This window comes from Octopus bimaculoides, chromosome 10 (assembly GCF_046866305.1).
Source record: "Octopus bimaculoides isolate indiv1 chromosome 10, ASM4686630v1, whole genome shotgun sequence".
Lineage (NCBI taxonomy): Eukaryota > Metazoa > Mollusca > Cephalopoda > Octopoda > Octopodidae > Octopus > Octopus bimaculoides.
This window is the reverse complement of record NC_142937.1, coordinates 94,288,063-94,303,662: the sequence shown is the minus strand read 5'-3', so window position 1 is coordinate 94,303,662 and position 15,600 is coordinate 94,288,063. Positions and strand designations below refer to the sequence as shown.

The 15,600-nt window shown below is 37.1% G+C and overlaps 1 protein-coding gene across 5 annotated transcripts in view; it reads left to right on the top strand.

The window, feature by feature from the left end:
- The window catches only part of LOC106876567 (hamartin), a 34,504-nt gene that overhangs the window by 17,427 nt on the left and 1,477 nt on the right, over positions 1-15,600 (top strand). For all 5 annotated transcript variants that reach the window (XM_014925165.3, XM_014925166.3, XM_089359027.1 and 2 more), the window contains exons 5-21: positions 125-277; positions 1,944-2,088; positions 2,761-2,915; positions 3,959-4,032; positions 4,926-5,146; positions 5,520-5,708; positions 6,735-6,775; positions 7,822-7,954; positions 8,302-8,868; positions 9,569-9,715; positions 10,199-10,365; positions 11,435-11,565; positions 11,773-11,869; positions 12,748-12,843; positions 13,700-13,841; positions 14,872-14,960; positions 15,446-15,514. In XM_014925165.3, the coding sequence (XP_014780651.1) occupies positions 125-277; positions 1,944-2,088; positions 2,761-2,915; positions 3,959-4,032; positions 4,926-5,146; positions 5,520-5,708; positions 6,735-6,775; positions 7,822-7,954; positions 8,302-8,868; positions 9,569-9,715; positions 10,199-10,365; positions 11,435-11,565; positions 11,773-11,869; positions 12,748-12,843; positions 13,700-13,841; positions 14,872-14,960; positions 15,446-15,514 (2,616 nt within the window). The remainder of the gene's footprint in view (positions 1-124; positions 278-1,943; positions 2,089-2,760; positions 2,916-3,958; positions 4,033-4,925; positions 5,147-5,519; positions 5,709-6,734; positions 6,776-7,821; positions 7,955-8,301; positions 8,869-9,568; positions 9,716-10,198; positions 10,366-11,434; positions 11,566-11,772; positions 11,870-12,747; positions 12,844-13,699; positions 13,842-14,871; positions 14,961-15,445; positions 15,515-15,600) is intronic.

Sequence of the window (15,600 nt, the reverse complement as noted above, 5' to 3'; positions counted from 1 at the left end):
GCAGATATTGACATTCTGCCATATCTCATGTGGTATTGTTATTTCTATTTTCCATATGTTAACATGTATGTTCTACTACTGCCTGATTCTTTACCATATGGCTGTGCTGTTGATCTCACTATAGGTATTACTGGACAAGCTACATGAGAGTATGAAATTCCCAGACCACCGCTTGCCAATTCTTAGAATTGTACTGTATGCTGTCGGAGAAGAACCACAATGGCTCTACCAGATTGGAAACGCAAATCTTTTCTATGACATCATCAAGTGTGTTAAGGTTAGTTTTACTTCCTTTTTTCCCCTTTATCCATTCCAATGTTGTACAAGACATATCAGATGTAGATCAAAGAAGAGATTTACAGACATATTCCACCCACCTTTACTTTATTGCTCAATGCAGGGTAAGCTTTGCTGTCCACTTCTACTATGCTGACCAACAAGCCTAATAAGGGACAAAGGTCATTTAACTACATTGATGTTATTGGTAGAGACATAGAGCATGAAATTGAGGACCTATTGAAGCTAATGGGGAATCCTGGTATGGAACTGTGAAATGCATCTCGGTTGTGGCTTCTTGAAGAAGAAAACACATCCCCAAGCTGAATTTATTCATTTCTCCAGTAAAGTTTTAATCCATTATGTCACTACTGCATTGGGGATCAAACCAATCAAAGCATAGGGTATATATTAATATTGTTTACAGTATATATACATGCCTTAAACAAGGTTAATAGTACAGATGTATATTTTTGCCTTTAGTAAAGATGAGGGAGATCACTGATAAGATATGTTGCTTGTATATATACACACTCTAAAGATGAAGTGAATAGTGTAGATATAAATATTGTTTACAATATACACACCATATCTATATAGAAACAATTGATGTACAAACATCAAAAAATATATCCATGATAATTAAGAGCTTGTTAAACTCTAATACAATAAATCCAGGTGAAACAAATTTGCATTTTTATACAAAATCAGTTAAAATGATCCTTTAGAGCAACATGTGTAGAATAAAAGCAGAAAAGTCTAAATTTTTTATATATAGGTCATAATTTAATTGTGCACAACAGGTGTGTCATTAACAATAAACATCATTAATCTCATAATTACAAAATTAAGATATATAATTAAACTTATTTATATGTGACGTTGACTCTAATTAAGAATAACATGTTAATCAGAAACCTTTAATATAACGCATAAATGATTTAGGTAAACATTGCTTTTAAATTAATTAGTTATGTATCTTAATTATGGAATTAATGATATTTATTGTTAATGAAATAGCTGTTGAGCACAATTAAATTATGAATTGTATGTGAATGCTCTAAAATATTGTTTTTAGAGATGTTATAATATAGATATAATCTTAACAATTCATCTCAGACATTAAGACATAGAATTACAGTTTTTTCATCTAAGATACATGTGTGTGTGTGTGTGTGTGTGTCCTGCATTATTTCCTCTGATTATGTGTCATGGTACAAATAGAAAATAGTTGACAGGGAAGGCTGAAACGTTTTGCTCTTGTTTAGTTCTTCGTCTGATTTTATTCAGCAAATTTAGAATTGAGTTGTGATCATCTTGTCTTATTTTAAAACATAGTGTTTTAGTAGGGTGCGCGATCTAATGTGCCCTGTTTTAAGATAGCTGGGTATAAGAGAAAAATACTGGCTCCCTTAGCCTGCTGTTGCTAGGAGGCTGAGTAATCCAGTAGCAAGTCCCTCATCAGTTTGACTGAAAGTGTGTTGGTCAAATGTGACATATCAGAGTAGATTATCAACAAGCATTACAAAGGACTCTGCTGTGTCTATAACAAACACAGATTTATTCTTATTTTTTAAATCTCATTGATTTCTGTTTTTAATTATTCAAGTTTTTTTTAAAGTTTTTTTTATTACAATGTATTCCATCCATGTTGTTTCTCACTACAGACCGACACCGATGTTCCTGTCTTGATGACTGGCTTAACCATTCTCTCGGCCCTCATGCCTGTCTTACCAAAACATACAATGCCATACCTTACAGACTTCTTTGAGATATTTGGCAGAGTTGCAGAGTTTACCTGTGAAAAGCCAGGTAAGATTTTGTCAGGCTTTTAGGTTTCTCCTGCCCTACATGTAATATAGGGATTGTAGTGGAATTAGGGCACACAATGTTGTAGTATAAGATATTCTGGGATTAGTGTTAGACATTGCTGATGTTGTTATTTAGTCCAAGGTCAGCCCTGGTCAAAGCAGATCTTTGATCAAAGATGTTCTAATTATGACCAATCTGTATCTTTGTATATCAGGGATCTATTGTCCAATGAATCCTTCTTTATTTAAAACAGTAGGGTTTTATAATTTGAGTAATTTTGGTTGTTTCTTCTAATATGTCTCAATATCATGTAGATGTCTCCCTTGTTACCTCATACATACATGTATGCATAAAACGGTTGTGATTTGAGGGAGATTCAGCTGCTCTTTATAATACGTCTAGTTATCTTGAAAAAATTTCCCTTGTTACCTCTTACACATATAAAACTACGGGTTGTGATTTGAGGGAGATTTGACTGCTATTTCTGATAGGTCTAGCTACCTTGGAGATGTCTCCCTTTTACATATATTCATAAACCAATGAGATGTGATTTGCAGTAGATTTGATGTACTTGCAATAAAATCAAAATATTTCTTTGTAAACTTCCTGTTGACTTTCAAATTTCCTTAATCCTTTAGCCTTTCATAATAGAATTCTTTCTTTGTCTTGCAGGAAGCGTTCCCAAAATCTTTGTTATACATTTGAAAGCAGCTCTGTATGCTTTTTTCTACCGTCTGTATGGAATGTATCCCTGTAATTTCTTGATTTTTCTCCGTAACTTTGCAAGACGAGAAGAGAACCGAAACATTTATAAGGCAATAGTGAAGGTAAATGAGAAAGTTTCAATTGAAATTTAGAAGCATATTCCCTCTCCCAACCCCGTGGTTGTCCAGTGTAGCCCCAGGCTGACCAGAGCCTTCTGGGTGGATTTAATGGATGAAAGCTGAAAGAAGCCCATTGTGTGTGCGTGTGTACATTTCTACTTCTCTGAAAATTACAGAGCTACAAGCAATGATGTTGCCATTTCCCCTATCAACAATCATCCACTGATATTGTGCGTTCGAAGCTATGTGAAATAAGAGATCCCATACTTGAAAACCAGGTAAGGGTTAGCAACAGCAAGGGCATCAGGTTGTGAAACAAAACCTAAATAACATTTGCATCTAACCCATGCCAGTATGGAAAAAAAATGCAAGACAAACAAATATTTTCATCCTTTTTTTATATTTAATGTGTGAGTAGTGACAGTCAATCATAAGCTTCAAACAATCGAATATACTCTACTATAGGTATTGAGTACTTTTCTCTCACACACCACACACGCACACACACACACACATTATATATATAATCATATATATAAGTACTTATCTCATACATAAACATACGTGTTTGGTAGACAGAAACTGAAAGAATCCCATTTTGTGTGTGTGTATATATCTCTCCAGCTCCACCCAACCACTCCCACCTTCTCTTCTAAAACGTGAGTAGTCACGTAACTCCTTTACAGCAAGAAACCTGTTCTGCTCTGGTCCCTTCTTTCATACTTCAACACTTCATCTCCCAGCTTAAACCTGCTGCCTCACTTGGGGGTTCATTGTTTTGCAAACTGTCATGGCAACCTCGCTTGTGCTCGTAGCATGAAAAACCACCCAGAAAACAGTATAAAGTGGTTGATGTTTAGGACAGGCATCGAGCCATAGAAACCATTCCAAAGCAGACACTGGAGCACAGTGTGGTCGTTGGATCTTTGTCAAACTGTCCTACCCGTACCAACAGGGAACATGGACATTAAATGACGATGATGTCTTATATGTAAAATATATGTTTTGTATGTAAATACATGTTTTATATATAAATCTGTTTGTAGCCAATGCTGGAGAGAGTACGCTTTAACCCACTCCTTGTCACAGAATCAAAGGAAATGGAAACGGTATCCAGCCGGTAAGATGTTAATACTTTTTGCATTTGCTTTTCTCTTCCTTTCAGATTTTCTCACAATAGTTGTTGTTCTTTTCTTCATTAGCAACCCATTAAAATATACTTTCTCTACCATTTTCCTTCAAAAGTACATTTTGTTTTATAATAGAATTCATTACAAAAATGGCACTTAACATTTTTATCATCTTTTCTAGCTTAACATCCAGTGGTAGATATTTTGGTACAACTGGAGTTTTATTTGAATTTCCGATGCTGACAGGCTTCGTTTCACCTGGAAAGGGCCGCAAGTTTCTTTTAGAATTTAGCATTACCAACTAATGTTTGTTACTGGCATTCTTGCTACTTACAGCAGCAACCTGTACTTTCTTAGTACCTTTTTACTACTAGTGGAATGAATACAGTAATAAACTGCACTGTCAGTTGGTACTTATGTGCAGTAGTGGCATGTACCTTACATTATGTCTAGATTAAATGGGTACCTCAGGGAACCTCATCTTCACACCAATCTTCTGAAATGTGGTGTAAGTCATTAAGAGTTAAATATTTGAACCAACAATACAGTGCGATGCTGGTTACAGGAAATGAACCCTGGACTCTTCAGATAAAAGACCAATCGCATATAGATGAGGATAACTATTTGTAGTTGGTCTAAATATCATTATTTACAGACTCAGCAAATCTTTACAAGGAGACTATTACTTGTGAGTGGATTGAGGATTTCTTGCTATGTCCGACCCATATTCCATTCCTCTCTGTTATCGATGGCATTTTTAAGCTCTTGGATAGTACATCTTGCTCTCTTCTAGCAAAAGTCCATAGAAGTAGCATTCTGGTGCATTCTTCAATTATCCCATCTTGATGTGTTTACATTAATCCTAATCTCCTGTTCATTTCAGTTGGCACAGTAAAGAAACACATGACATTCTAGCCAGCTGTACATCTCTCATCCTCGATCCTATCGAAGGCACTGTCTACAAAGATGAAGAAATCCCAGCATTGTTCTTTTGTCAAAAACAAGGTCAACGTCCTTCGCTGGACCTGGCAACGCAACCAGACAACAATATTGTTACTGGAAACTGTTCCTACAGAGATTCTTTTCTGTCTTCAGGAAGTCTTGGTAATTATTTTTTAACGCTACCTTTCTTATCTCCCCTTCACTCCATTGAAGGACATTGTGGTTATCTTCCCTTGAGTTACCTCATAACAATAGATTCAAGTACAATGTAGATGAATTGTTTCACGCAAAAACACTCTTCTCCGTTGTGTTCGCCTCGAACCAGTGCTATCAAGTATTTAGCCCACAGTCCAAGATTAACGATGAACCATGTCAACAGAAGAATATTTAAAACAGAGTCAGAACTGGTTTCAGCCAGGTTGGTAACGAAAGGGTTAAATAGCCACCAATAATATACATGTTTTGATGCAACAATATATTCTGTGTTTTCTGATTTGAGTAACTAAATATTTCCCTTTGTCTTTTTTGCTTGTAGATTTGAACTTGTCAGCCCTTTGTCAGCCATTGAAAGGGGATGTTTTAACCCCAGACGCCATGCTTTGGTGGAGTCCTTCATTGGATGCCCACCTTTCTACCCCACCCATGTCCCAAGGAAATTCTGCAGCACCCAGCAAAGGAAACACCCCAATTTTAAATTCATGTGAAGTAGATACCCAGAATACAAGTACGTATTTTAAATACTATCAATTAACAGGAAATTATTATTGACTGATCTTAGTCAAATACATTAGTGATCTCTCCACTTCGTCAGACTGGACTAACTGTTTTGCTAGTCGTTTTATAACAGCCTTTATTAAGATTCTAGTTTTCACTTTTAACCTCATCTTTACATTGTATAATTACAATATTTATGCATACACTTTACCTCTACAGCACATATTTATTCGCCATGATAGATTGTTATCCACTAAACCTTTTATTATTTTCTCTCCCTGTTTATTTCTGTGTTCCTTTCTGTTGAAGAGCGTAGGCTTGAAACGTAAAACACTTTCTCATTTCCCAAGCATTAAACTAATACATCTGTTTGTTGTTTACACACCTGTCTTCGTTTTTGTTTTGTTTTTTTTTATAAATTCCAAGTATATAAAGATGTAGTTAATAGTGTGTGTGGAAAAATATATATATATATATACACACACTGTTAACTACATCGTTATAAATATTGGTAGCATGTAAAAAGCACCATTTGAGCATGATTGTTGCCAGTGCCGCCTGACTGGCTCCCGTGCCTGTGGCACATAAAAAGCACCATTCAAGCATGGTTGTTGCCAGTGCTGGCTGGCTGACTGGTCCCATGCCAGTGACACGTAAAAAGCACCATTCAAGCGTGGTCAATGCCAGTACCACCTGAGTGGCCCTCATGCCAATGGTACGTAAAAAGCACTCGGAAAAACTACTCTTGGAGCAGTTGGCGTTAGGAAGGGCATCCAGCTGTAGAAATTTTGCCAGATCAGATTGGAGCCTGGGGCAGCTTCCTGGCTTGCCAGCCCTCAGTCTAACCACCAAACAAATTTGTCAAGTTTTGTAGACAAAACTCACGTTGGAACCTCACTGCCTGAAGTAAAAAAAAAAAAAAATTCAAATTTAACTTAAAGCAAATTTAAGTATATATTCTTTCATATTTAGTATGGTGTAGCTGAGTTTCATTAGTAATTTTTACTAATTACATCTTAATTTTCTTTATCTCCAGATCACCATTCTTGTTCGAAAATGGCTTCTTGTGATATGGAGGTAAGTGTATTCAACTGATGGTGCTGCCCCTCCTATTTAGTTCTAAATATTTACAACCACCATTACCACCTTTATCTTCTTTATCATCATGAATTTATAAACATTGCTTTTAGAAACAGTTCTATTTACCAGTGGAAAGCATTTACCATGTGACAGCATGTTAATCAGAGCATGGCTGAAGATTTTGTAATTGGAATTCCTTAAATGTGCCAAATTCTTGACGAAGGATTAACCAAAGACAATTTTGGGAGTCAGAAGGATGCTTGATTCTGTTCTATTTGTATCCTGTGAAAGGTAACCTATGACCTCATATTCTGGTAATCCTTACCCTCCTCAGGGTTTATACAGTATCTCCCGGCATGAAGAGGTTGAAGGGAAAACCTCTCAAATCTTGCCGGGGTTTCTAATTTACCAATTTAGCATGTGGCTAATTCTATGTTTGAGATAATTGTGAAAAGTTGAAAGAAAATGACTGCGGAATTGAATTAGCAAAATAGATGTTAAATCTACCCTGAAAAACACAGTAATGCCATGTTCTCTGTATCCCTGGGTATTCAGCCCTAATATCTCAACAACTTCCCTCTGACCATTGTCAAGAATAACATATTTGGTTCGTCAACTTGGTTATCTGGGGAATGTTACCTGTTATAGAAGAACATCTCATCTGGAGAGAAACATCTTTTATCTACTGAACTCCATAGAACCAGAGCTAAACAAAGAAATAAAAGCCTCTCATGGCTTGAGCAGACAAATAACTCGGTCTCTTTTTTGCTACTCTCAACCTTTCACATGGGGACACAGCTCAAGCCTGCCGTTATTTAGGTCAATGTTTCTCAGACCGTTTTAGTCCTACCTTGAGAAACGTCATTTTTATGCTAAATATCAGCTGCCCTACTCGCTATGATTAACAAAGAACTTATTGCCAAACTATACAAACATCTAAATTTTCCGAATTGTTTAATTGTTGTCCCACATAAAATTGTGGAATGGTTGGAAACATTGTTGCTGAGTGCTAATGTGTCTCTGTATTGTTGGATCTTTTGTAGAGGCCATCGCAAAACACGAAAGTGACCCCTGTATCTTGCTGCTCCAGTCCAATAGAGGAAAGAAAAGCTCCTGAAATATCAATGCAGTCTTTACACAGCTTTGTGGACACATTCGTTAGCCAGGATCCATCAGGTTTGTATCTGGAATACATCAAAACAACACTTCAAGCAGTTGACAAATTAAGCCCACCACTTTATAATAGACTTGAATCTAATTAAAGGAAATCAATATTTTATAACGACCTTGAATACCTGATTTAAAATACTCCTTAATACTCAAACTACACACCATATACATTAGTAACTCCTTGGTACTCAATCTGCCCACAATGCACATTAGATACTCATTTATACTCCATCTAGTCACCATATTATGTCAAACTTCTTCAAACTTTCTACATAAATTAAATCTTCAGTTCTTAACTGCCACCAATTGAACTTGTTATCAAAACTTACATTGTGACTCTCCTTACTTTGCAGATGTCTGTGATGTAGAGGTGGCCGAACTAACGAAGCGCTATTCATACGAACACAGCCATAAGTTGATGTCTCTCAGTAATGAGGAAGGTCAAAGTTCAAAGGCTGAAGCCTGTGAAAAGTTATCCTCGGATTCTGTAAAACAGTTCATGGAAAAAATGAATCGTATTCGTTTCACCAGCATCACAACAGAATCAGACATTGATAGCTTTGTCATTCAGGACCGGTTCCAGAATCGTGTGAGGAGTCGCTCTTGTCCTAATATTCCTGGTGCAGAACGCTCCATGGAGACCTCCATGGATTCCAAAAGTATTAGTAGTACATGTAGTAAGATAGATGGGAAGATAGTCCAGGTGGAAACGACCGGAACCCAAACCGAGGACATTGATCTGATAGCGTCTTTCAGCGATGATCAGAATAATGCCAACCTGGTCGATGTCGTTCCAAGTGCTGAACTTATCAACCTTTACCACTTTCTTCTGAGTCCATCCCCTTTTAGTTTATGTATCCGCTGTAAGAAATCTCTGGACTCCACCAAGGAGACCGAAGATTGTTCTCTTGAGCTCCTAGGTAAGTTCTCTTCTTTCTCAAAATATTCTTTTCAATTCTGTTCCTTTATCGTTATCTTCCTCTCATTCAACATTATGTTTACAATGAAAGTAGAACAATATTTAACATTAAAACAGTAGTGCTCAACATTTCATTGGAGCAGTATGGCCAAATGAAGTTCACTTGGAAACCACGAGGTCTAGGTTCAGTTCCAATCCATAGTATCTATAGATTATATCATACCCACTACACTCTCTGAGTGGTTGGCATTAGGAAGGGCATCCAGCTGTAGAAACTGCCAGATCAGATTGGAGCCTGGTGCAGCTTGCTGGTTTGCCAGTTCTCAGTCAAATCGTCCAACCCATGCTAGCATGGAAAGCAGACGTTAAATGACGATGACGATGATGATGATGATGATGGTGATATTATAATTTATACAATATATATTATATGATATATTCTCGTAGACTGAGGTTGAGCAACATCATTTCTATGCTGGTGCCACTTGTTTATAACCATCATGTGAAGTCAAGACAAGAGGAGAGCGAGAGAAAGAGAGACACACACACCTCTCTGCATACCCACACCTAAACCCTGTCTCTTAAACCAAACTAAACAACAATTCTGAGAATTACTTTTTATTTGAGAGCTTTGGAAATCTTATTTAATGTGGGGTTGAATAAGTTGCAAATTTTGAAAGTTAATTTTGTGGCTCGTTTAGGTGACTGTCCCAATGACCAGTGGATTAATTTATCTCCTGTGGAGATCCTTGACAAACTGCTGAGTAGAGGTGCTGCCCAACATGATAAAGAGCTTAGTCAAGTCCCTTCAACTACTCAAAGCAACATCACCCGAACATGTTTCGGGGGTAAGTATAATCAGACCCTTTTTTCACTCTCTACACATTGGGTTTTTTTTTTTTTACTTTTTCGCTTTGTATTTGCTTTTGTTGTGGTTATTTATCAAAATAATAATAAATTTCTTAACACAAGGCCATATATAGGAAGAAGGATTTTAGTTAATTAAATAAACATAGTATATGACTGGTACTCTTTATTTTATTGACCCTGGTCATGTGAAATGCAATGTTGACTTTGGTGAGATTTGATTTTAGAATGTTAAGACATTGTAACTAAATTATTTAAGATTATCTTCCATATTCAGCCTCTCAATACAATGCTATCCTGTACATTTAATTTAACAATACACAATCTCTCTCTCCCTCCCTCTCTCTCTCTCTCTTTCCATTGTTATCATATATATATATATAACAGTTCCATTCTACCATGTTATATCTAACAGTGATACACTTGACTAATCTTACTAATATCCATGCTATATCCTCTGCCAGGTTCCCCACCCGCTGACGACATTAGTATCCTTCAGAACCAAATTATTCTGATGCAGAACCAGCTCATCTACGAACGTCTCCAACGTGAAGGATTTGCTAAATTGGCTGCAACGAAACAAATCAATGCTTCTCATGTGACAGCTTTGAAGGAACAAAATTCTGCTATAGTATGAATCTTTTAAATTTCTTATCTATTTTATTGTTGTTGAATCGAACAAACCTATTACCAAAATCTTTCCAGCCATAACTATCCATTTCCATCTTCACCGTACATCAATCGTTCCATGCTCATGTGGCTTACACAGAGTATGTTGATGAAATTTTCTACAGCTGGATGCCCTTCCTGTCGCCAACCCTCACCTGTTTCTTCCAAGCAAAGCAATCTTTCTAAGGTTTTTTAGTTGTGCTGTTTAGGATTAAAGATGGTGAGATACAAGACTGTATTTTTGATGTATGTGGGTAGTGATTGTATCTTTGGAAAGAGATTAGAGGTGATGAGGTACGACAATGCTTTAGTTTGCCCACCTTTAGTCAGACTGAAGACAGCAAGCAAACCAAAACTTAGAAATCACTGTCGCCCTTTTGCTTGTAAATATTTACTCTAATACAAAGTATTCAGCAATCCTTCAGTTTAATGTTTATTTCTTTATTGCCCACAGGGGGCTAAACATAAAGGGGACAGACAAAGGGATTAAGTCAATTACATCGACCCCAGTGTGTAACTGGTACTTATTTAATCGAACCCGAAAGGATGAAAGACAAAGTTGACCTTGGTGGAATTTGAACTCGGAACATAATGGCAGATGAAATACCACTAAGCATTTCACCCGGCATGCTAACGCTTCTGCCAGCTCACCGCCTTTCAGTTTAATGTTAAATTGTTTTTATGTATGATTTGGCATAAAAACAAACTTTAATACATAATATGTGTGTGTAGTGCCTGTGTTTGCGTTGTTGAAAGAGACCAGATTTTTGTGTCCCCATTGAAAGACATTCTCGAGGTCCCTGTCATTTCATGTAATACAGGTCTGGCTTGAGACGTTTAAGAGAGGTGCAAATCATGTTTGTGTGCAGCTTATGAAAGATGGCAAGGGAGGGCTGTAAGAGTTAGTTATAGGTAATACTGCACAATTATACTTCAGTTCGTTAACATCCAACAACCAATAGTTATTTCACCATTTGAAAGACTTTGTCGTATTGAGAATTCAGTCAGTTTACCATTTCTTCTCCTTCCAGTTGGATCAATTGCGTCTCCAAGAGAAAGAGATCCGTGATTTACAAGAAACAATCAAGAAACTGCAGGAAGTGAATTGCCAACTGAAACAGACAGAAGACAAGAATCAATATTCATCTATTGAGAAATTGAAGTAAGCTATTTTATTCTTAATTACGACATTTAATTAATGTATCTGGTTATGACAATTGTTATTTAGTCTCAGACCTATAATCAAAGCTGTTCCAGTCATGACCATCCCACTTTTTACGTTATCACTGATATAGGAAGAAGTGAATAAAACGTTCGCTGATGCTGCATTTAGCTGCCCAGACTAAAACGACTTTATTTTTCTTCTCAGAGTATGTCAGGCATTCTGTGAGAAATTGAAAGCTGAAAATGAACTTTTGAAAAATGATCTCAGCGAAAGAGAGAAAATGGCAAAAGAAGATAGAAATGTGAGTCTTTTTTTTTTATTTTGAATCTTTTTAACAAGACTCTTGTACACTTTGGTATTGTGTTGATATTGAGACTGAAGAAGCAGGGCGATGTGTATGTTACTGGGTGATGTGTGTCTATCATCATGATCTAACACCCACTTTTCTATGTTTGCGTGGGTCAAACAGAATTTGTTGAGACGGATTATTTTTACATCCAGATGCTCTTCCTGTTGCCAACCCTCACATATTTCCAAGCAAGATAAGGTTTCCCCATGGCAGACTGGAAACTGATAACATTGCTTGTATGACAATCATGTTCCTTTACAACCATCACATTGTCGAGACGAGTACATATACACACTTGCACCATATACACACTTGCACCTGTGTGTGAGTTCATCATGTTGATCATCATTTAATGTCCATCTTCCATGCTGGCATTGGTTGGATGTTTCAACAGAATCTGACATCCCAGAAAAGCATGTCGAGTTCCAATGTCTGCTTCTGAATGGTTTCTGTGGCTGGATGTCCATCCTGGTTCCAACCATGTTACTGTATTGCTTGCTGTGAGGTTGTGAAGTAACTTGCAAGACAAACTTCCTCCTTCAACTGAGTTGAGGTTTTAGTAGAGAGGGAGCTGGCTTTTTGCTGGGTATCTAATGGAGATGCATGATTACTCCAGCTGGAAGGAGAGAAAAAGTTGGTGACGCTTCTTAGAAAGTTTTCAACTCTACAACTGTAAAGCATTTGCAGGAAAATGTTACATTCTACAATTAATTCCAAGTAATTGCTAACTTCAAGAATTATTTGATGTCTGTGTATTATGGTGGTGGTGGTGGTGGTGGTGAGAGGTTTCAATGTTTAATCTTATATTTTATGTATATATTTTTATTTAGAATTTTCAAGAGGCAAACCAGAAATTGTTCCAAGCTGAGAAAAGGTTGGAACTAATGAAAAAACAAGTTTCAGATAAAGAAAAATTGAAAGAACAGGTAAGTTATTTTCTTCTTCATTGTCCTCTTTATCATCATCATCACCATCATCACCACCAGCAACAATGATAACTGAGTGCTAATAAGGGAGTCTGTGTTGCTCAGCTACTATGAATAGCAGCTAAACGTCCCTCAAATCACACCTTCAGGATCATTGGATGTCATTTTGGGTTCTATGCACAAAGAGAGCAACGATGGGATGGTCCTGGCTGGATTGCTTTTAATCACATAGGTCTACTCAACCAGAAGCTAACAAGGGGGTTTAAATAACAAAATCTTCTTCGAATCACACTTCATCATCATCATCATCATTTAACATTAATCTTCCATGGTAGCATGGCTTAGACCATTCAGTGAGTCTGAGAACTGCATCTCGTTCTCCAATGTCTGCTCTGGCGTGCTTTCTACAGATGGATGCTCTTTGTAATACTACAGAGTGTACTTGGTGCTTCCCTCCCCCCCTCTAGCACCAGCATTGTGGCACTGCCATTTTGCCTTGCAAATCTAAAAGAAAACCCTTGACTGAGTGTTGTGTAGGGGAAGAAGGCAGTTTCATGCCAGATATTGAGAGGTTAAAACCTGATGGAGGAACAGGAACAAATGTGTTGCTATGGAGGAGATACATGGCCATTCCATAGAAGGGTGGGTGGGAGTAAGAGTTGCATATTAAATAGTGTAGACCCCTTTATACAAAAAGACAGAATGATCTTGGTTTCAGCACCTTTGGTCATAGACCTGCTCAGTCAAAGCTAACCTGGGGTTAAAAATCAGCAACGACTTGATTTGTGTTTACGGCTATTTACACTGGATTCTGTTATGACTGATTCTTGAATGTTTGACTGTGTGTCTTTGGTAGATGTTCCTACTACAGAAGGAGTTACTTCTGATGGGAGAACTCCAGCAACGATACCAGGAGAAGCTGGATGGTGTTTATTATCAGTGTAACGAGAAAGAAAAAAGACAGCATTATGTGAACACATTGGAAGAAGAAACACAAGGTAAACCCAGTGAATTTGTTTTAATTGCTCTCTTGTCTCTCTACCAAATAACTCCTCATTACCATTTTCACATAAATAGAAGGTAGCTGTCAATTGAAGTGGGCAACCTTCCTGACATGGAATGTTTCTAATCCACATCGATGGCAAATGATAGAATGTGTTGTATATGGAGAAGTTTGGTGTTACTTTGTTTTAGCCAAGCAGCATGGTGGGAAATTGCAGCTACATTAAAATAAAATGGTCACATGTAGAACATTGCTGTGTCTGTAATCTATAGTTGTGTTACAAGTCATCATCATCATCATGTCCATTTTTACATGTTTGCGTGGGTCAGATGGAATTCAATGAGACAGATTTTCTAAAGCTGGATACCCTCCCAGTCACTATCCTTCACCTTCAAATAAGGAAATATTTCCCCTTGGCTGGACATTTTCTCACTGAAGATTGGAAATGAATCCCGCCACTTGTGTAATAGTGACACTCATTTACAACCATCACATGATGTCAAAGCAAAGAAACATACACATTATATATACATACATACACACACTTATTGTGGGTGTATGTATGTATATATATATATATATCATCATCATTGTTTAATGTCCTCCTTCCATGCTGGCATGGGTTGGACAGTTTGACAGGAGTTGGCCGGACAGACCTCTGTGTCTGTTTTGGCAGGATTTTTTTATGGCTGGATGCCCTTCCTAGCACCAACCACTCCACAGAATGGACTGAATGGTTTTTACGTGGCACCATCACATTATATATATAATCTTCTTTCAGTTCCTGCCTACTTAATTCATTTGCAAAGCTTTGGTTGTCCTGGGCTATCGATGAAGACACTTGCCCAAGGTGCCACACAGTCACATGTAGAACATTATGCTAGCCAAATATGTTATGATTCACATGTAGAACATTACTGTAACTAATTTAAAGCCATGTTAGAGCCACATGTCTAACATTGTTATGTGAGTAAACTGGAAATACGTTTTTTGTTTTTTTTTTCTCTACCATTTTTTGTTTCTAGAATTGAAAAAATGTTTGCAACAAAGGGAAGTTGTGGCTGAGAACTGGAAGTCCAGATGGCAAGAACTTGACGAAAACAACAAGTCTAAAGTATTTCTTAGCTAATTTATTGATTACAACCTTTCTGTATATTTTCTGTAGTGCCATGGCATTACCTGTCCTCTTACCTGTAATAAGACTACCTGCATGATTTTGACATTTATCTGCACTACTATGACCTTGCCTATTATGACATTACCTATACTGCTATGACAGTACTTGTACTACTGACCTGACCTGTCCTTTTATGACATTATCTCTATGACACTACCTGGACTACTTTGATTTTCACCTTTTCTTCTGCAACATTAGCTACTGCTATACTTTTACCTGTTGTATTGCCATAACCTGTACAACTATGATCTTGCCTGTTCTATGACGACATTAGCTATACTGTTATGACAATCCTTGTACTACTATGGCAATATTTGTACAAATACGATGTTAGTTATTGTGACATTAATAGGTGTGTCTGTTGTTAACATTACAACAACATCAGCAACAACAATACTAAATTAATTTCTTGTTTATTTTAGGACATTACTGTTGAAGAGCTGAAGAAATGTCTGGATAATGTCAGGAACAAGTTTGGAGAACAAATTCGAGTAAGTTGACTGAAGAATATATTGGAATATTTTACTGACTCTGCTGAGAGGGTAGGGGAGTGACTGTTCCCATTCCCCCAAATTTA